Source organism: Dipodomys ordii, unplaced genomic scaffold, assembly GCF_000151885.1.
Source record: "Dipodomys ordii isolate 6190 unplaced genomic scaffold, Dord_2.0 Scaffold54, whole genome shotgun sequence".
In the NCBI taxonomy this organism is placed as follows: Eukaryota; Metazoa; Chordata; class Mammalia; order Rodentia; family Heteromyidae; genus Dipodomys; species Dipodomys ordii.
In genome coordinates, this window is record NW_012267270.1 from 3066558 (window position 1) to 3080554 (window position 13997).

The window sequence follows — 13997 nt, forward strand, 5'->3', positions numbered from 1 at the left end:
AACTATATATTTACTAAGGTTTCGAAACATTTAGAGATAGAATGCCTCCAATTAACAAGCAAAATGCTGGACTGGAGGCACGGCTCAAGTGGTAGGGGGCCAGTCATGAGTGAAAAAGCCAGTGAAGAATGAGAGGCCCTGAGTTCAAACCCTAGCACCTGCAAAGAAAAAGAAAAGAGAAGCTACATTTTGACAGATGTGTTGACCAACCAATCAAGTTACAGTAAAAGCTTCTCATCTGGAAAGTTCGTTTGGCCCCTCTAGACTGTCCTCGCCATCTTTAATTTGGGCAACATAGATTTGTGTAGTTTTTGTGAATTTCACATAAATACAATCAAACCACCAAGACTCTTATGTTTTTCTCTCACTTAACATGTGTCTTAAACTTAAAAAACCAAAAATACCCAGCAAAACCATCAGAACTAGAGCCGTGGCTCAAGTGGTAGCATGTTAGCCTTATGCAGAAGAAGCACAAGGACAGTACCAGGTTCTGAGTTCAAGCCTCAGGATCAACACACACACAAAAACAAAAACCAAACTCAAAAACAAGCCAGGCGCCTGTGGCTCACGCCTGGAATCCTAGCTACTCAGGAAGCTCACATCTGAGGATTATGGTTCAAAGCCAGCCCGGGCAGGAAACTCCATGAGACTCTTATCTCCAATAAACCACCAGGAAAAAACAAAACTCGGGAAGTGGCGCTGTGGCTCAAGTGGTAGAGCGCTAGCCTTAAACGGAAGAGCTGAGGTATAGCGCCCAGGCCCAGAGTTCAAGCCCCACGACCAACAAAACAAAACAGGAAGAGGAAGACAGAAAGGCAGGAAGAAATCCTAGTCTGTAGTATGTGGCGTCTCACTTCTCCCAGGAGATGGATCTGAGACCCCTCTCTTCCCCGGGGTGGCGCGTGGACTGGTGGGTATTTCTTAGGAGGCTCTCGCTGAGTCACAGTGATTTCACCGGCTGTCCTCCGTCCTCTTTTCATTCATCATTGAAGTAATGGCCGCTGAAAGCAAAGGCAAAGGTAAGTTCTCGCTGACAGGATCGGGAAACATCTGGCCCCCAGCATCATTTGTCACAGGACAAGACAGATCCAGATGCTTCTTGTTATCTTCCCCCCTGGTCTGTCTGATCATTTTTATGACCCTGGAATGATGCCAAACACTTCTTGGCAAAACAAAAACCAGGATCATGACCCCTGGGATTCTAAAATGTCACCAAAGCCCCTGCAGCATTCCAGAACAATCTAGAAGAATCCCCATTGCCCTGCCGGGCATCCCAATTAACCTTAGTACCATCAAGCTTTGTCAAGTCATTGTGATAGGCGTCTGGGATGGGTGTGTCGTGGAGGACCTTTACCTGGCATGGCTTCCATTTCCTGTGCCACATCAAAAGAAAAAAATGAATCTCCAGTTTGTAGAGATTTGTCAGCATGACTCTACATTTCCCACAGGATTATGGGGACAAGCACCTTTTTGTGTGGTTGCCAACAAGATACCTTCGTTAAAGTGTCAGTGGGAATATTTTACCTTTTTTGTGTGTGTGGTATTGGGGTTTGAATTCAGGACATCACAGTTGTTAGGCAGTGTCCTACCACTGAGCCACTTCTTCAGCATATATATATATATAGATATAGATATATATGTCTATATATATCTATATCTATATATTATTCAGAGGTGGGGTCTCTATTTCTGCCCACGCACACGCCTAGACCAAAGTCTGCCTACCATAGCCAGTATGATATACATGTGCCATCGAATCCATCGTTTGTTTGGTTTTTTTTGGTCAGTTGTGGGGCCTGATCTCTGGGCCTGGGCACTGTCCCTCAGCTCTTCAGCGCAAGGCTAGTGTCTACCACTTGAACCACAGCACCACTTCCAGTTTTCTGATGGTTCATTGGAGATGAGAATCTCACAGACTTTCCTTCCCCAGGCTGGCTTTGAACCATGATCCTCAGATCTCAGCCTCCTGAGGATTACAGACATGAGCCATCAGCGCCCAACTGAACTCATCATTTTCTATTGGTATAGGGTCTCACACTTTATTCCTCAGCCTGGCCCTGAAGCTCAGTTCTTCCTTGAAGCTTGGATGCCAGGTGCATGCCACCATACCCAACCCTTGGTTGAACTTATAAATGTGTAAACGTGCCCCCATTCTCCCATTCTCAGCCTCTCAAATAGCTAGGACTATAAGCATGAGCTCTATTACTCATTTTTAACTGGGGCATCTATTCTCTTATAATTCTCTTCTTTATATACTATATTGCTGTTTGGCTCTGAAGTGCTCTATCACTTGAGCCACAGCTCCACTTCTGGCTTTTTGGTGGTTAATTGGAGATTAAGAGTCTCAGGGACAGCTGGGCACCAGTGGCTCACACCTGTGATCCTAGCTACTTAGGAGACTGAGATCTGAGGATCACGGTTCAAAGCCAACCTGGGCAAGAAAGTCCATCAGACTCTTATCTCCAGTGAGCCACCAGAAAACCGAAGTGGTGCTATGGCTCAAGTGGTAGAGCGCTAGCCTTGAGCTGAAGAGCTGAGGGACAGCGCCCAGGCCAGAGTTCAAGCCCCACGACTGACAAAAAAAAGTCTCAGGGACTTCCCTGCCTGAGCTGGCTTTGAAACTTTGTTTTCAGATGTCAGCCTCCTGAGTAGCTAGGATCACAGGCATGAGCTACCAGCACCTGGTAGGTACCAAGTTCTTGATGTTGCAGAAAAGAATCTGAGAAGATATTGACGTGGAGACCAAGAATGTTTATTAGTAAAGCAAAGTGAAGGAAAGATGCAAACAATACACAACCCAGACATGGGCGTGGCACAGCTAATCACAGATGTGCTGGGGGCTTGAACAGTGGTGAAAAGAAGGTTGGAGTTGGGCTCAAATTCACCTTAAGGGAAGTGTTTTCACACTTGACACTGTTAATCACTCTCATTGTTACACTTTTCTCAATTGGGTTCAGAGACTTTAAAACTGACCTGCCTGGTCTGGGAAGCTAGCTCAGTGGTAAGAGTGTCAATGGCTTGAAAATGGAAGTTATAGAAAATATCACCCAATGGGCTGGGAAGGTGGCTCAGTGGCAGAGTGCTTGCCTTGCATGCATGAGGCCCTGGGTTTGATTCCTCAGCACCACATAAGCAGAAAAGGGTGGAAGTGGCATTGTGGCTCAAGTGGTAGAGGCTAGCCTTGACCTGAAGAGCTGAGGGACAGCGCCCGGGCTCAGAGTTCAAGCCCCACGACCGCAAAAAAAAATAAGAATAGCCGGGCACAGGTGGCTGGCTCACACCTATAATCCTAGCTACTAGGAGGCTGAGATGAGGATCACAGTTCAAAGCCAGCTCGGGCAGGAAAGTCCGTGAGACTCTTATCTCCAATAAACCACTAGAAAACCGGAAGTGGTGCTGTGGCTCAAGAAGTAGAGCACTGGCCTTGAGCAGAAGAGCTGAGGGACAGCGCTCAGGCCCAGAGTTCAAGCCCCACAACCAACCAAAAAAAGAATAATAATAAAATAATAAAAATAAAACTGACCTGCTTGCTGCAGTTGGTCATGGACGTCTGGGCATCTCTTCAAAGAAAGGATGGAGTTTTGCCACAGGCTCCCTTCAAGACAGGGGTTTGAAACAGGGATCCATCCTTGACATGTCCAACTTTTAAACACATGTGTTGAGAGGAAATAGTTTTCCCAAGTGTCTTTTTTTTCAGGGTGGGTGCCTTTTTCAAAGATATTCATTTTTCAGAGCACAAAAGTGATTTTGAGTAAGCAGGCAGGGCCGGGCGGAGAAAGCTGCCTTTGACCATAGCTGCTGCGGGAGTAGAAGGCTTTAAGCAAGCAGACAGCGCTTCTGGGTTTCTAATACAGCTACTCAGGAATCAGCATCTGTCTCTGAATTCCTGGCTGCTGATTTACCTTCCTTTCCCCTGATTTACCTTCAAAATCAGATCTTACTGCATATTGTTATAACTTTTCATTCTTCAAAACTTAAAACCATCTTCCTTCTTTTTTTTTTTTTTATTGAGGTACTGGGGTTTGAACTCAAAGTGCTTGCTAGGTAGGCAGTCTGGAGTTACACCTCCAGCCCTTTTTACTTCCTATTTTTCTGACAGGATCTTCTGGTTTTGCTCAGGGTTGGCCCACATAGCTGGACAGCAGGCTCATGACACCATACCCAGCCAGTTGATGAAGACGGGGTCTCACTAACTTTTCGCTGGAGGAATTACAGGCACATCTACTAAGCTCAGCTTCTCAACCTTCAGTTTTATACATTATTTGATCTGTCTCATCTGTTACTGGAATTTTTTCAATTCTTGTTTTTATATTTACTATTTCTTCTCACTGGTTTTATTCGACCTTCCGGTTTCATGTTGCTAGTAACTGCTCTTCAGGCCTTGGATTTTTTTTTGTCAGTCGTAGGGCTTGAACTCTGGGCCTGGCCCTGCCCCTCAGCTCTTCAGCTCAAGACTAGTGCTCTACCACTTGAGCTACAACACCACTTCTGGTTTTCTAGTGGTTTATTGGAGATAAGAATTTTACGAACTTTCCTGCCTGGGCTGGCTTTGAACCGTGATCCTCAGATCTCAGACACCAGAGTAGGTAGGATTACAGGTGTGAACCACTGGCGCCCAGCTTGGATATTTCTTTTTTTGGGGGGGGGTCCGGTCATGGGGCCTGAACTCTGGGCCTGGGCACTGTCCCTCAGCTCTTCAGCTCAAGGCTAGCTCTCTATCTCTTGAGCCACAGCGCCCCTTCCGGGTTTTTTCTTTTTGCTTATGTGGTGCTGAGGAACTGAACCCAGGGCCTCATGCATGCAAGGCAAGCGCTCTACCACTGAGCCATCTTCCCAGCCCAGCTTGGATATTTCTATTACGTGGACTCTGCCTGTGTGGTCACTAATTCTCCATCACTAATCAACTTCATCCCCAGGATCTGTGCGCTTGCGCCCCCTAGTGGACATGGGTATTCTGTCTGGTTTTAGTTTGCTAACCTACCTTTGCCGAAATTCTAGTTTTCCTTTGCCAGAATACCTGTGTGTGTGGTTACAGTGAGAGGGAAGGGCCAAGCCCAGGAACCAGGAGACCACAGCTATCTCCCTCATCGTATTGTCACCCTCTAAGCAGCACGGAGCTCATGTTCTCCCTTTAGGGCTGGGGTGAGGGGCAGCATGGAGGAAAGACGTTTCTCAAGAACATTCTGACCCGGGGGAGCTTCAGGCAAAGGAGGCATGGAAGCAAGAAAGCTGCCAACAGCCAGCGCCTCACCCCTCAGAGTTGGTGCACTTGATCACATTGGGGACACAATCATATTGGGGACCCCAATCTCATTGGGGACTCAAAGAGGAAGGACATCCTCTTGACAACTCCAATGCTTTTCATTACCACCTCCGGCCCCCATCTACGGGTGGGGGGAGGGAATGAGAGGGGGGAGGGAGTGCATCTCACTTTTTAATTGTTTTCTGAAATCCATATTTGTCTTTGCAGTTTCCAATAAAAGAGGGAGAGGCCAGCCCATACCAGGTCGCCACCTTGCTCGAGGGTTGGCACACATGGACCTTGGCCCATTGCCAGCTTTTGTAAATGAAGTTTTATTGGTGCCCAGCCATGCTCTGGTGCTGATAAGGTTATCTGTGTTTGCCTTTTGCTACAAGCACCAGTTCCCATAGATAGCAGTAGTTTAACTACTGCTGTTCCCGGACCACTGATCTGGGCTAGAGACATGGCCTCAAGAGAAAAGAGAATTCTGATTGGCTGGGACAATTCCTCTGAAGGGCTCCATAGCAACGTCTTTCTATCAACAGGGCCTGAGCTTGCAAAGCCCAGCACTTCCCAGCTTCCAGGCCAGGGTGGGAAAGCCTGAGTACTCCTCAGTGGTGAAAGCACACCAGGTTCCTCTCACAATCTGTGTGTGCACGCACACACACACACACACACACGTGCGCATGCGTGTGCCAGTCCTGGGCCTGGATGCTAGCTGGCCCTTGGCTTTTTCCTTCAAGGTTGGCCTGCTACCGCTTGAACAGCTTCACTCTGGCTGGTTGTTGTTTTTATTTTTTGGTGATTAATTGGAAATAAAAATCTCACAGACTTTCCTCCCGGGCCTCGCATGAACCTCAGATCTCAGCTTTCTGAATAGCTTGGGCTGGCATGGGTGAGCCACCATCATCCGTGCTGAGGTCTTTGCTTAATGACCACTGCAGCCCCTCCCCCATTCCTAATCTTTGGCAACTACTCAATCTGTGATGCATTTCTATATTTTTGTCATTTCAAGAATGTTATAGAAATGGAAGCTGCATAGATGCCGCCTCTGGGGATCAGCTCTCCCCTCCCCCTCAGCAAAAGGCTTCCAGAGCTTCTTCCAGGCTGTTGTCTGCATCAATTGTTGGGTGCTTTCATTACCCTTGTATGGGTTGCTGAACAACCACCCACAGGAAAACATCTGGGTAGCTTCTATTTTGAGGCTACTATGAAAAAGCTATAGGGACTCTATTTAGACACCTCACCCCTTATGGAGAGTTTCTGCTACTTTCTTTCAGTGTTCCTTTTCCTTTCAGATAAACTTAGTTGTTTTAACCTTTAGAAAATGAAAACATTGGGGCTGGGAAGGTGGCTCAGTGGTAGAGTGCTTACCTTGCATGCATGAGGCCCTGGGTTCGATTCCTCAGCACCACATAAGCAGAAAAAGCCAGAAGTGGTGCTGAGGCTCAAGTGGTAGAGTGCTAGCCTTGAGCTGAAGAGCTGAGGGACAGCGCCCAGGCCCAGAGTTCAAGTCCGACAACCAACAAAAAGAAAAAGAGACAAAAGTCCTGTGCTGAAAATAGAATGATACACAGCATGGTACACAGGAACGCAAACCCTAGGGAGGCTGAGGTAGGAGGATGGGAGTTCCAGACCAGCCTGGGTTACACAGCAAGACCCTACCTTCAAAAGAGGCAAAGAAAAAAGGCTCACACCTGTCATCCTAGCTACTCAGGAGGCTGAGAACTGAGGATCTCAGTTCAAAGCCAGCCAGGCAGGAAAGACTGTGAAACTCTTATCTCCAATTAGCAACGGGAAAACCAGAAGTGGTGCTGTGGCTCAAAGTGATAAAGCACTAGCTTTGAGCAAAAAATTCAGGGACAGCACCCAGGCCCCAAGTCCAAGTCCTACATCTGTGCCCTCCCCCCCACACACACATAAAGATAAAAACAAGTTTTAAAAAATGACACTCAAGGGCTGGGAAGTTCGCTCAGTGGTAGAAGTGCTTGCCTTGCATGCCTGAGGCCCTGGGTTCGATTCCTCAGCACCACATAAACAAAAAAAGTTCGATTCCTCAGCACCACATAAACAAAAATGAAAAAAGCCGGAAAGTGGTGCTGTGGCTCACAGTGGTAAAGCGCTAGCCTTGAGCTGAAGAGCTGAGGGACAGTGCCCAGGCCCAGAGTTCAGGCCCCACGACCGGACCCAAAAAAAAAAAGACACTCAAATTCTTAGAACCAAAATCCTCAGCTCTCAGCCTCTTGAATAACTAGGATTACAGATGTGAGCCACCAGCAGTTCTTCTTTTTTTTTTTTTGTGGGTCGTGGGGCTTGAACTCTGGGCCTGGGCGCTGTCCCTCAGCTCTTCAGCTCAAGACTAGGATTACAGGTCTGAGCCACTGGCACCCAGCTCAACCCATTGTGTGTGTGTGTGTGTGTGTGTGTGTGTGAGTGCATGTGTATGGGGATCAAAAGTAAGTCCTCCCAAATGTTAGTTCAACACTGCCAGTGAGTTCTAGCTCTGCCATAGTATGGTTTAAGTTGTTATGATCATTCATTTACAAATGTTTTGTGTGCAAGCATAGTTTCCATTTCTTGAGACAAATATTCAAGAGTGCACTGCTTGGCAGATGGTAATTTGCATGCTTAGTTTTAGAAGAAAGTTTTCCAGAATAAATGTACCAGTTCCCACGCCCACCAGCAACAAAAACAATCCAGTTTCTTCAAAGTCTCTCCTGTGTCTGTTGCTGTCCCCAGTTTTCAGGGGAATGATTACTCATTGTGGTTTTAATGTGCATAGCCCAGCTAGTCTTTTTTTTTTTTTTTAGCTCTACTACTTAAGCCACAACTTCATTTATGGCTTTTTCGTAGTTATCTGGAGATAAGAATCTCATGGACTTTCCTACCCGGGCTGGCTTAGAACCAAAATCCTCAGCTCTCAGCCTCTTGAATAAATAGGATAACAGGTGTGAGCCACCAGCACTTGGCACCTGGGTAGTTCTTTTTCTTTTTTTTTGTGGGTCATGGGGCTTGAACTCTGGCCTGGGCACTGTGTCTCAGCTCTTCAGCTCAAGGCTAGCACTCTACCACTTGAGCTACAGCGCCACTTCCGTTTTTTTTTTTTTTTTTTTCTGGTGGTTTATTGGAGATAAGAGTCTGTCTTTCCTGCCCAGGCTGGCTTTGAACCATGATCCTCAGATCTCAGCCTCCTGAATAGCTAGGATTACAGGTGTGAGCCACCGGCGCCCGGCAATTCTTGAAGTTGAATATTTTTTTGTGTGCTTATTTCCCACCTCCATAAAATCTCCAGTGCAACACACAGTCGTGGCTTCTTGTTGGGAGGGGTGGGCCGAGGTTTTACACTCTGTAACTGTTTTACACTCCGTTAACTGTGGAGGATATTCTCTTAGATGCACAGCAGGTGCTAGAATGTGCATATTATTCCTCCTATAGAGCAATATGCATTTGCATATAGCTACATATGCATAGCCATGATAAACTTAATTTATAAAGAGACATTAGCAACAGTAACTAATAATAAGATGGAGCAATTCTTAACATTTTGCTGCAGTAAGAGTTACAACTTATGAGCTATTTGTTTCTGGAAATTTCCATGTATTATTTTTAGACTGTGGGTAACAGAAACCATGCAAAGAAAAACCTCAGATTTAGGAAGACAACTAGAAGCCAGGTCCTCATTGGTTTGTAAATATCTTCTCCTCTTTGTAGCTTGTGCGTGTGTGTGCATGTGTGTGTGTGTTCTGGGACTTGAACCCATCTGGGCTTAGGCACTATCCCTGAGCTTTTTTCACTCAGGTCACAGCTCCTCTTCTGGTTCTTTGGTGCTTTATTGGAAATAAGAGTCTCATGGACTTTCTGCTCGAGCTGGCTATGAACCACCAGCTTCAGATCTCAGCCTCCTAAGAAGCTAGCATTACAGGTATGAGCCACCAATGCTCAGTTCAATTTTCATTCATAAGTAATACATTGATTGTTCAACATGAATCAAAAAAGCTTTGATTTAGGGCTGGGGTTACAGCTCAAGGGTTAGAGCACCTGTCAAGCAAATACAAGGCCCTGAGTTCAAACCCCATTTTTAAAAAGCCATATAATATTCTCAGCTACCAAACATCACAGCTGAAGCTACCTTAAACGTGATCAGAACACGTTAGGCCACAGCTGGGTGAAGTCGCCCACTACAAGGCCCTCTATAATAAGTCACACTGTGTGGCTCGTGGGACTTAGTGGACACTACTGAAGGTGAAATACCAAATGTTTGTGGGAGTGTTTGTCACCATTGTCAAGCCGAAACCATGAGTCATGCGAAGGCAAATGTTGTCTTTTTTTGTGCTGCATCAAGAATTTAGCAGCCCACAACACACACATTCGTGATCTTCCTTCCTCCTTCCTTTCCTACCTCCTCCCCCCCCACACACACATATGCACACACACATATGCACACACACATACAAAATGCACACACATACAAACTTTCCTCTGTCCGAAGTTCCACTCTTACCATTTTCAGCCAGGTGTGATAGCACATGTCTTAATCTCAGCTACCCAGCAGGTATAGGAGGATCCTAGACCAAAGCCAATTTCTGGCAAAAGTGAAACTATCTGAAAACAAACTAGGGCAAAATCCAGGGGGCTGGGCACATGACCCAAGCAGTAGAGCGCTTTCCTAGCAAGTGGGAGGTCCTGTCTGTGAGGACGACTCTCACAACTGTAGCTAACACCACAGACTGCTTCGAATCCACACTCCCACAGCCTCTTAATCTGAGTGGAAGGTCAGATCTCAGAGGGAGCTCTGGCTTCTGGCCAGATTTTGGAATGAGTCCAGGATAGACTCTGATTGGCCCAGCTCCATTCATATGGTTACCATTTGCACCAATCTCTGTAGCCAGAGCTGAGGCTCTGTGATTGGCTGGCTTTGAGTCACATGCCTGTCCTGTGTCTGAAGGGCAGAGTCTGGCACAGGAGGGGAAGGAAGTAGGGGAAGTGTACCCAAGATCTTGCCAGACTGGAGCTGGGCAGCTAGCCCAGTTGTGTGTGCAACTGTTGCTTTGGCTGGACTTCCAACCGAAAGGTTGTGGTTACACTATTTTTGAAATAGCAGGGGAAAAAAATAAAACTGCTTCAAACTGTGGAGATGCAATGCTATCTGTCCACAGGAGTGGTCTAGAGCTAAGTGAAGGTGCAAAGGTATCGCCCTGAACCTTGGAGTTCTGGAGGCCTTGGGCTACCATCGGCACACCATCAGCACCATCGGCACACTTTTAAGGCAGCGCCCAATCACAGACACGGCAGAAGTGAGGGCCGTCTTTACCGATCTTTCCCCCTGGATGGGGCTCTGAATGAGGGAGGGGTCTAGAGACAGGGAGGAGGAGCAATAGCTCACATGGATCCAGAGTGATGTGTCTGCCTTGTTGCCCCCTCCCCCATTTGGTTTTGGTCCCAGACTGAGACTCAAACTCAGTATCTGATGCTTTCATTCATTGGCTGTTGCTCTAATCACCTGATCCATGCCTCCAACTCCCCCTCATAAATTCTATCTGGAGGAGCAAGTCTATTCCTCCTTAAGGAGACCAGTCTTCAGATCTCAGCCTCCTGAGAAGCTAAGATTACAGACATAAGCCTCTGGTGCCCGGTTTCTACTTCTGACTTTTTGGTGATTAATTGGAGATAGGAGTTTCCCGGACTTTGCTTCCTGGGCTGGCTTTGAACCTTGATCCTCAGATCTCAGCCTCCTGAGTAGCTGGGATTACAGGTGTAAGGCAGAAGTGCCTAGTTTTGATGATGGGCTTTCTAGCCTGGCCTGAGCCCCTGGTAGGTGCCAGGCTGGCTCAGGGACTCCAGCAAGAAATGGCAATCGTGGTTCAGGAGTGAGAGGCCAGAGCTAGGGCTGGGCTGGAGGCTGGAGGCCCTTGGGAATGAGCCCAACTCGAATTCATGCAGGCTCTCTGGAGGGGAGGGAGCCCCTCAGTTTCAGTCCTTGAGCAGCAGAAGGCACCCAGAATTCCAGGCCTACCTTTGACCCTCATACCTGGACCCTGCTGCCCCATGGGCTGGGGTATCCTAAGGTCCTTGGCCATGCAAAGTATGAGAACAGACAACAGGGAGGCGCCATCAAACCCCCAAGTGTGTGTGCCACAGGTGAGTGTGCAGACACTGCCCTGACCCTGTACCCAAGGACATCGCCACACTAGGTAGCAACTGTCTGAAACCACCGTGGCTGTGGGACAGTACCCAGGTCCTGAGTTCAAGCCCAAGTACCAGCACAGTAAACAAACAAATACACGTCAGTGTTTTTTTTCGGTCCCCAAGGGTGGCAAGTCCCCAGATGGAGGGCAGGCACCACACAGGCTCACTTCTTGAGGAATGTAGAGATAGGGCGATTGATGTGCTCAGGAGAAGCCAGGAAGGCCTTGAGCTTCGGCCGGCCGCTGAGGCGTACGGCGTAAGCCGAGAGCAAGGGGAAATCATCCAGGCAGCCAGGAGCCAAGACCTGGAAGTTCAGCAGCAGGCTCAGCAGGCGGTAGTCTGCGAAGGAGATCTGCAGGGCAGGGGCAAGAGGAGGATTAAGGCAGGGCAGGACAGAGGCACCAGAGCCGAACACTGGCTACTCCCTGGTTCTGCCTGTGGTGTAAAGACCTGGCCCCCATTGGGCCTCCAGCTGCCCTTCTGAAAAATGTCCCTACAAAGTTCTGGAAGGCGCCAGACCCTGTACTGACCTGATCTCCCACGATGAAAGCCTGGCCCCCCTGGTTCTGGGCCAGCAGAGTTTCAAAAGGCTTCAGGTACCCAGGAAGCTCCTTCAAATATTGGGCCTTGCCCTCCTCCTGTGAACGGAAGTCTGATCAGCCAGACTGACCAAGGGGACCTTCCTGCCCACCCTGCCCTCCAGCAGCAGCCTGCAGCCCCTGCTCACAGGGTTATTGTGGAGGAGTTGGACAAAGCGGTTGGTGATGTCCTCCATTCCGTCATTCACCATGTCTAGCAGTGCTGCCTCTCGCTGATCTTTGCCATAGAGCCCTGGGTCAGCAATCAGACAGTGGGTCAGTTCCCATCCTCTCCCCTCAAAGCCCAGCGGCCTTAGCCTGAGCCTACAGGACCCCGCTCCGGTCCTCTGCTTTGGATAGCCTTCTCTGCCCACCCTCATGGGTGAGAAGTCTGAAAGCCACAAGGCCATACCCAGCCGCAGCCCACACCTGTTGACAAGAGAGGCCCGAGGCTCTGGTGTGGGTCTGCCTAGGCCTGAGGCTAGCTGAGGCTAGACTTGGATGTGGAGTCTGTGTCCGTATGTACTTCAAAACAGCGTGGGGCAGAAGAGGAAGCACCAGGCCTCCACCTGGGTCCTGCGGAAATTGGGGCAAGCCTGGGCTGTTGTTCCCCTTGCTCCTCTTCCCTCACCTTGGCTGTCACAGACCCCTGGGACACCGGCTTTTCTCCCTACCACCTCCCTAATCCAGATAGACAAGAGCAGTGATGTTCCTGGAAGTAGGGTTTCTGCACCTCTGAAAGCAATGGGCCCAGAGGCTGACTGGGAAGCCCCTACCCCCGCTGTGCTACCACACATGAGGGTTGGTGACCCTGCGTGAGCTGTCATCAAAGGAATGGGTACAGAAAAAAAATTCATTGAACTGCACAGCTCCTGCTTGCCTGGATGGCAGCTCAGAGCCACACCTAGGGCCTTCTAGAACCCAGATCCTCAACCTTCCTTCAGGACATCTGGCCTGATCTCCAGCCAGGTGGGACATTAGAGATAGCAGGGGCAGCAGCTGAGGTGCCAGGACATTCTGCCTAGCACTTGGCAGGAGTCTTTCTAGCCTGGGACACTGAGCTTTAGAACTCACCAAAGGTGCGGGCCAGGTGCCGCAGGATGGCATTGGACTGGTACAGGGTGAGGTCTCCATCCTGGAACTTGGGGAGCTGTCCGAAAAGCTAGATGGGGGGAAGAGTATGGTCTGTGAAGGGTACTGAGACACCCCTCCCCCATTAGTCACAGCCCCCTAAGGCCAGCCCCTCCCCCACCCACCAAGTGGGCTCACTCACGCAGGAGGCCTTGACTGTGCCCTGCCTCCAGTCTTCGCGGGTCACCACCTCCTCCTTCCAGGTCTGGCCCTGGTCAGCTAGCAGCATGCGCATGGGCTCGCAGCGCCCTGGGTTGGTGAGACAGGGCAGAGATTCAGCCGCAAGACAATCTGGAGGTCGAGAGGGTGGGGAAGGAACCTACACACCGGATGGGCAGAGAGACCCTAGCGTGGGAGCCTCCCGCGGAAGAGAGGGAAAGGGAAAGAGAGGGATAGAGGCCCGGACCCCCTTAGGTCCCTCCCAGGACCGCGGCCCCGCCCCGCGCACATGGCCCCGCCTCCACACGCACGGCCCCGCCCCCATACGCACGGCCCCGTCCCGCAGCCCTCCCCTCTGGCTCCAGCCGGGTCTCTGGGAGGCAGGAGCCGGGAGCGGCGTGCGCCCTTTGTCCTCCGGAAGGCCTGGGAACGCACCTCGGATGGGAAAGTAGACGAGGGTGTAGGGCGGCACTAGGAAAGGCAGAGAGACCGCGCGATGGAGGAGGACCCGCTGGGGCCCAGGGCGGACCCAGGGGCGGCGGCCGCGGCCCCTGACCCCCGGGACGGAGAGCGGCCCCGTCCGGCCCCCACCACCCACACCCCACTTACTTGCTCCGGGCGGCGGCAGCGCACAGCGGTACGGGAGGCGACCTGAGGGCGCTGCCGCGCACCGTCCCGCTCCACCCCTCGCCCCTCCCTCC

The 13997-nt window shown here is 49.8% G+C and overlaps 1 protein-coding gene across 1 annotated transcript; it reads right to left on the reverse strand.

Annotated features, from left to right (window-relative positions):
- Positions 1–11522: 11522 nt before the first annotated feature.
- LOC105989131 (glutathione S-transferase P-like) lies at positions 11523–13968 on the reverse strand. The gene is made up of 7 exons (XM_013020962.1): positions 13906–13968; positions 13732–13767; positions 13280–13386; positions 13081–13168; positions 12156–12259; positions 11959–12066; positions 11523–11780 (listed from the first exon to the last, which is right to left on the reverse strand). Coding segments are annotated over exons 1-7 (633 nt in total). The 5' UTR covers positions 13907–13968; the 3' UTR covers positions 11523–11591.
- Between the last annotated feature and the right edge of the window lie 29 nt (positions 13969–13997).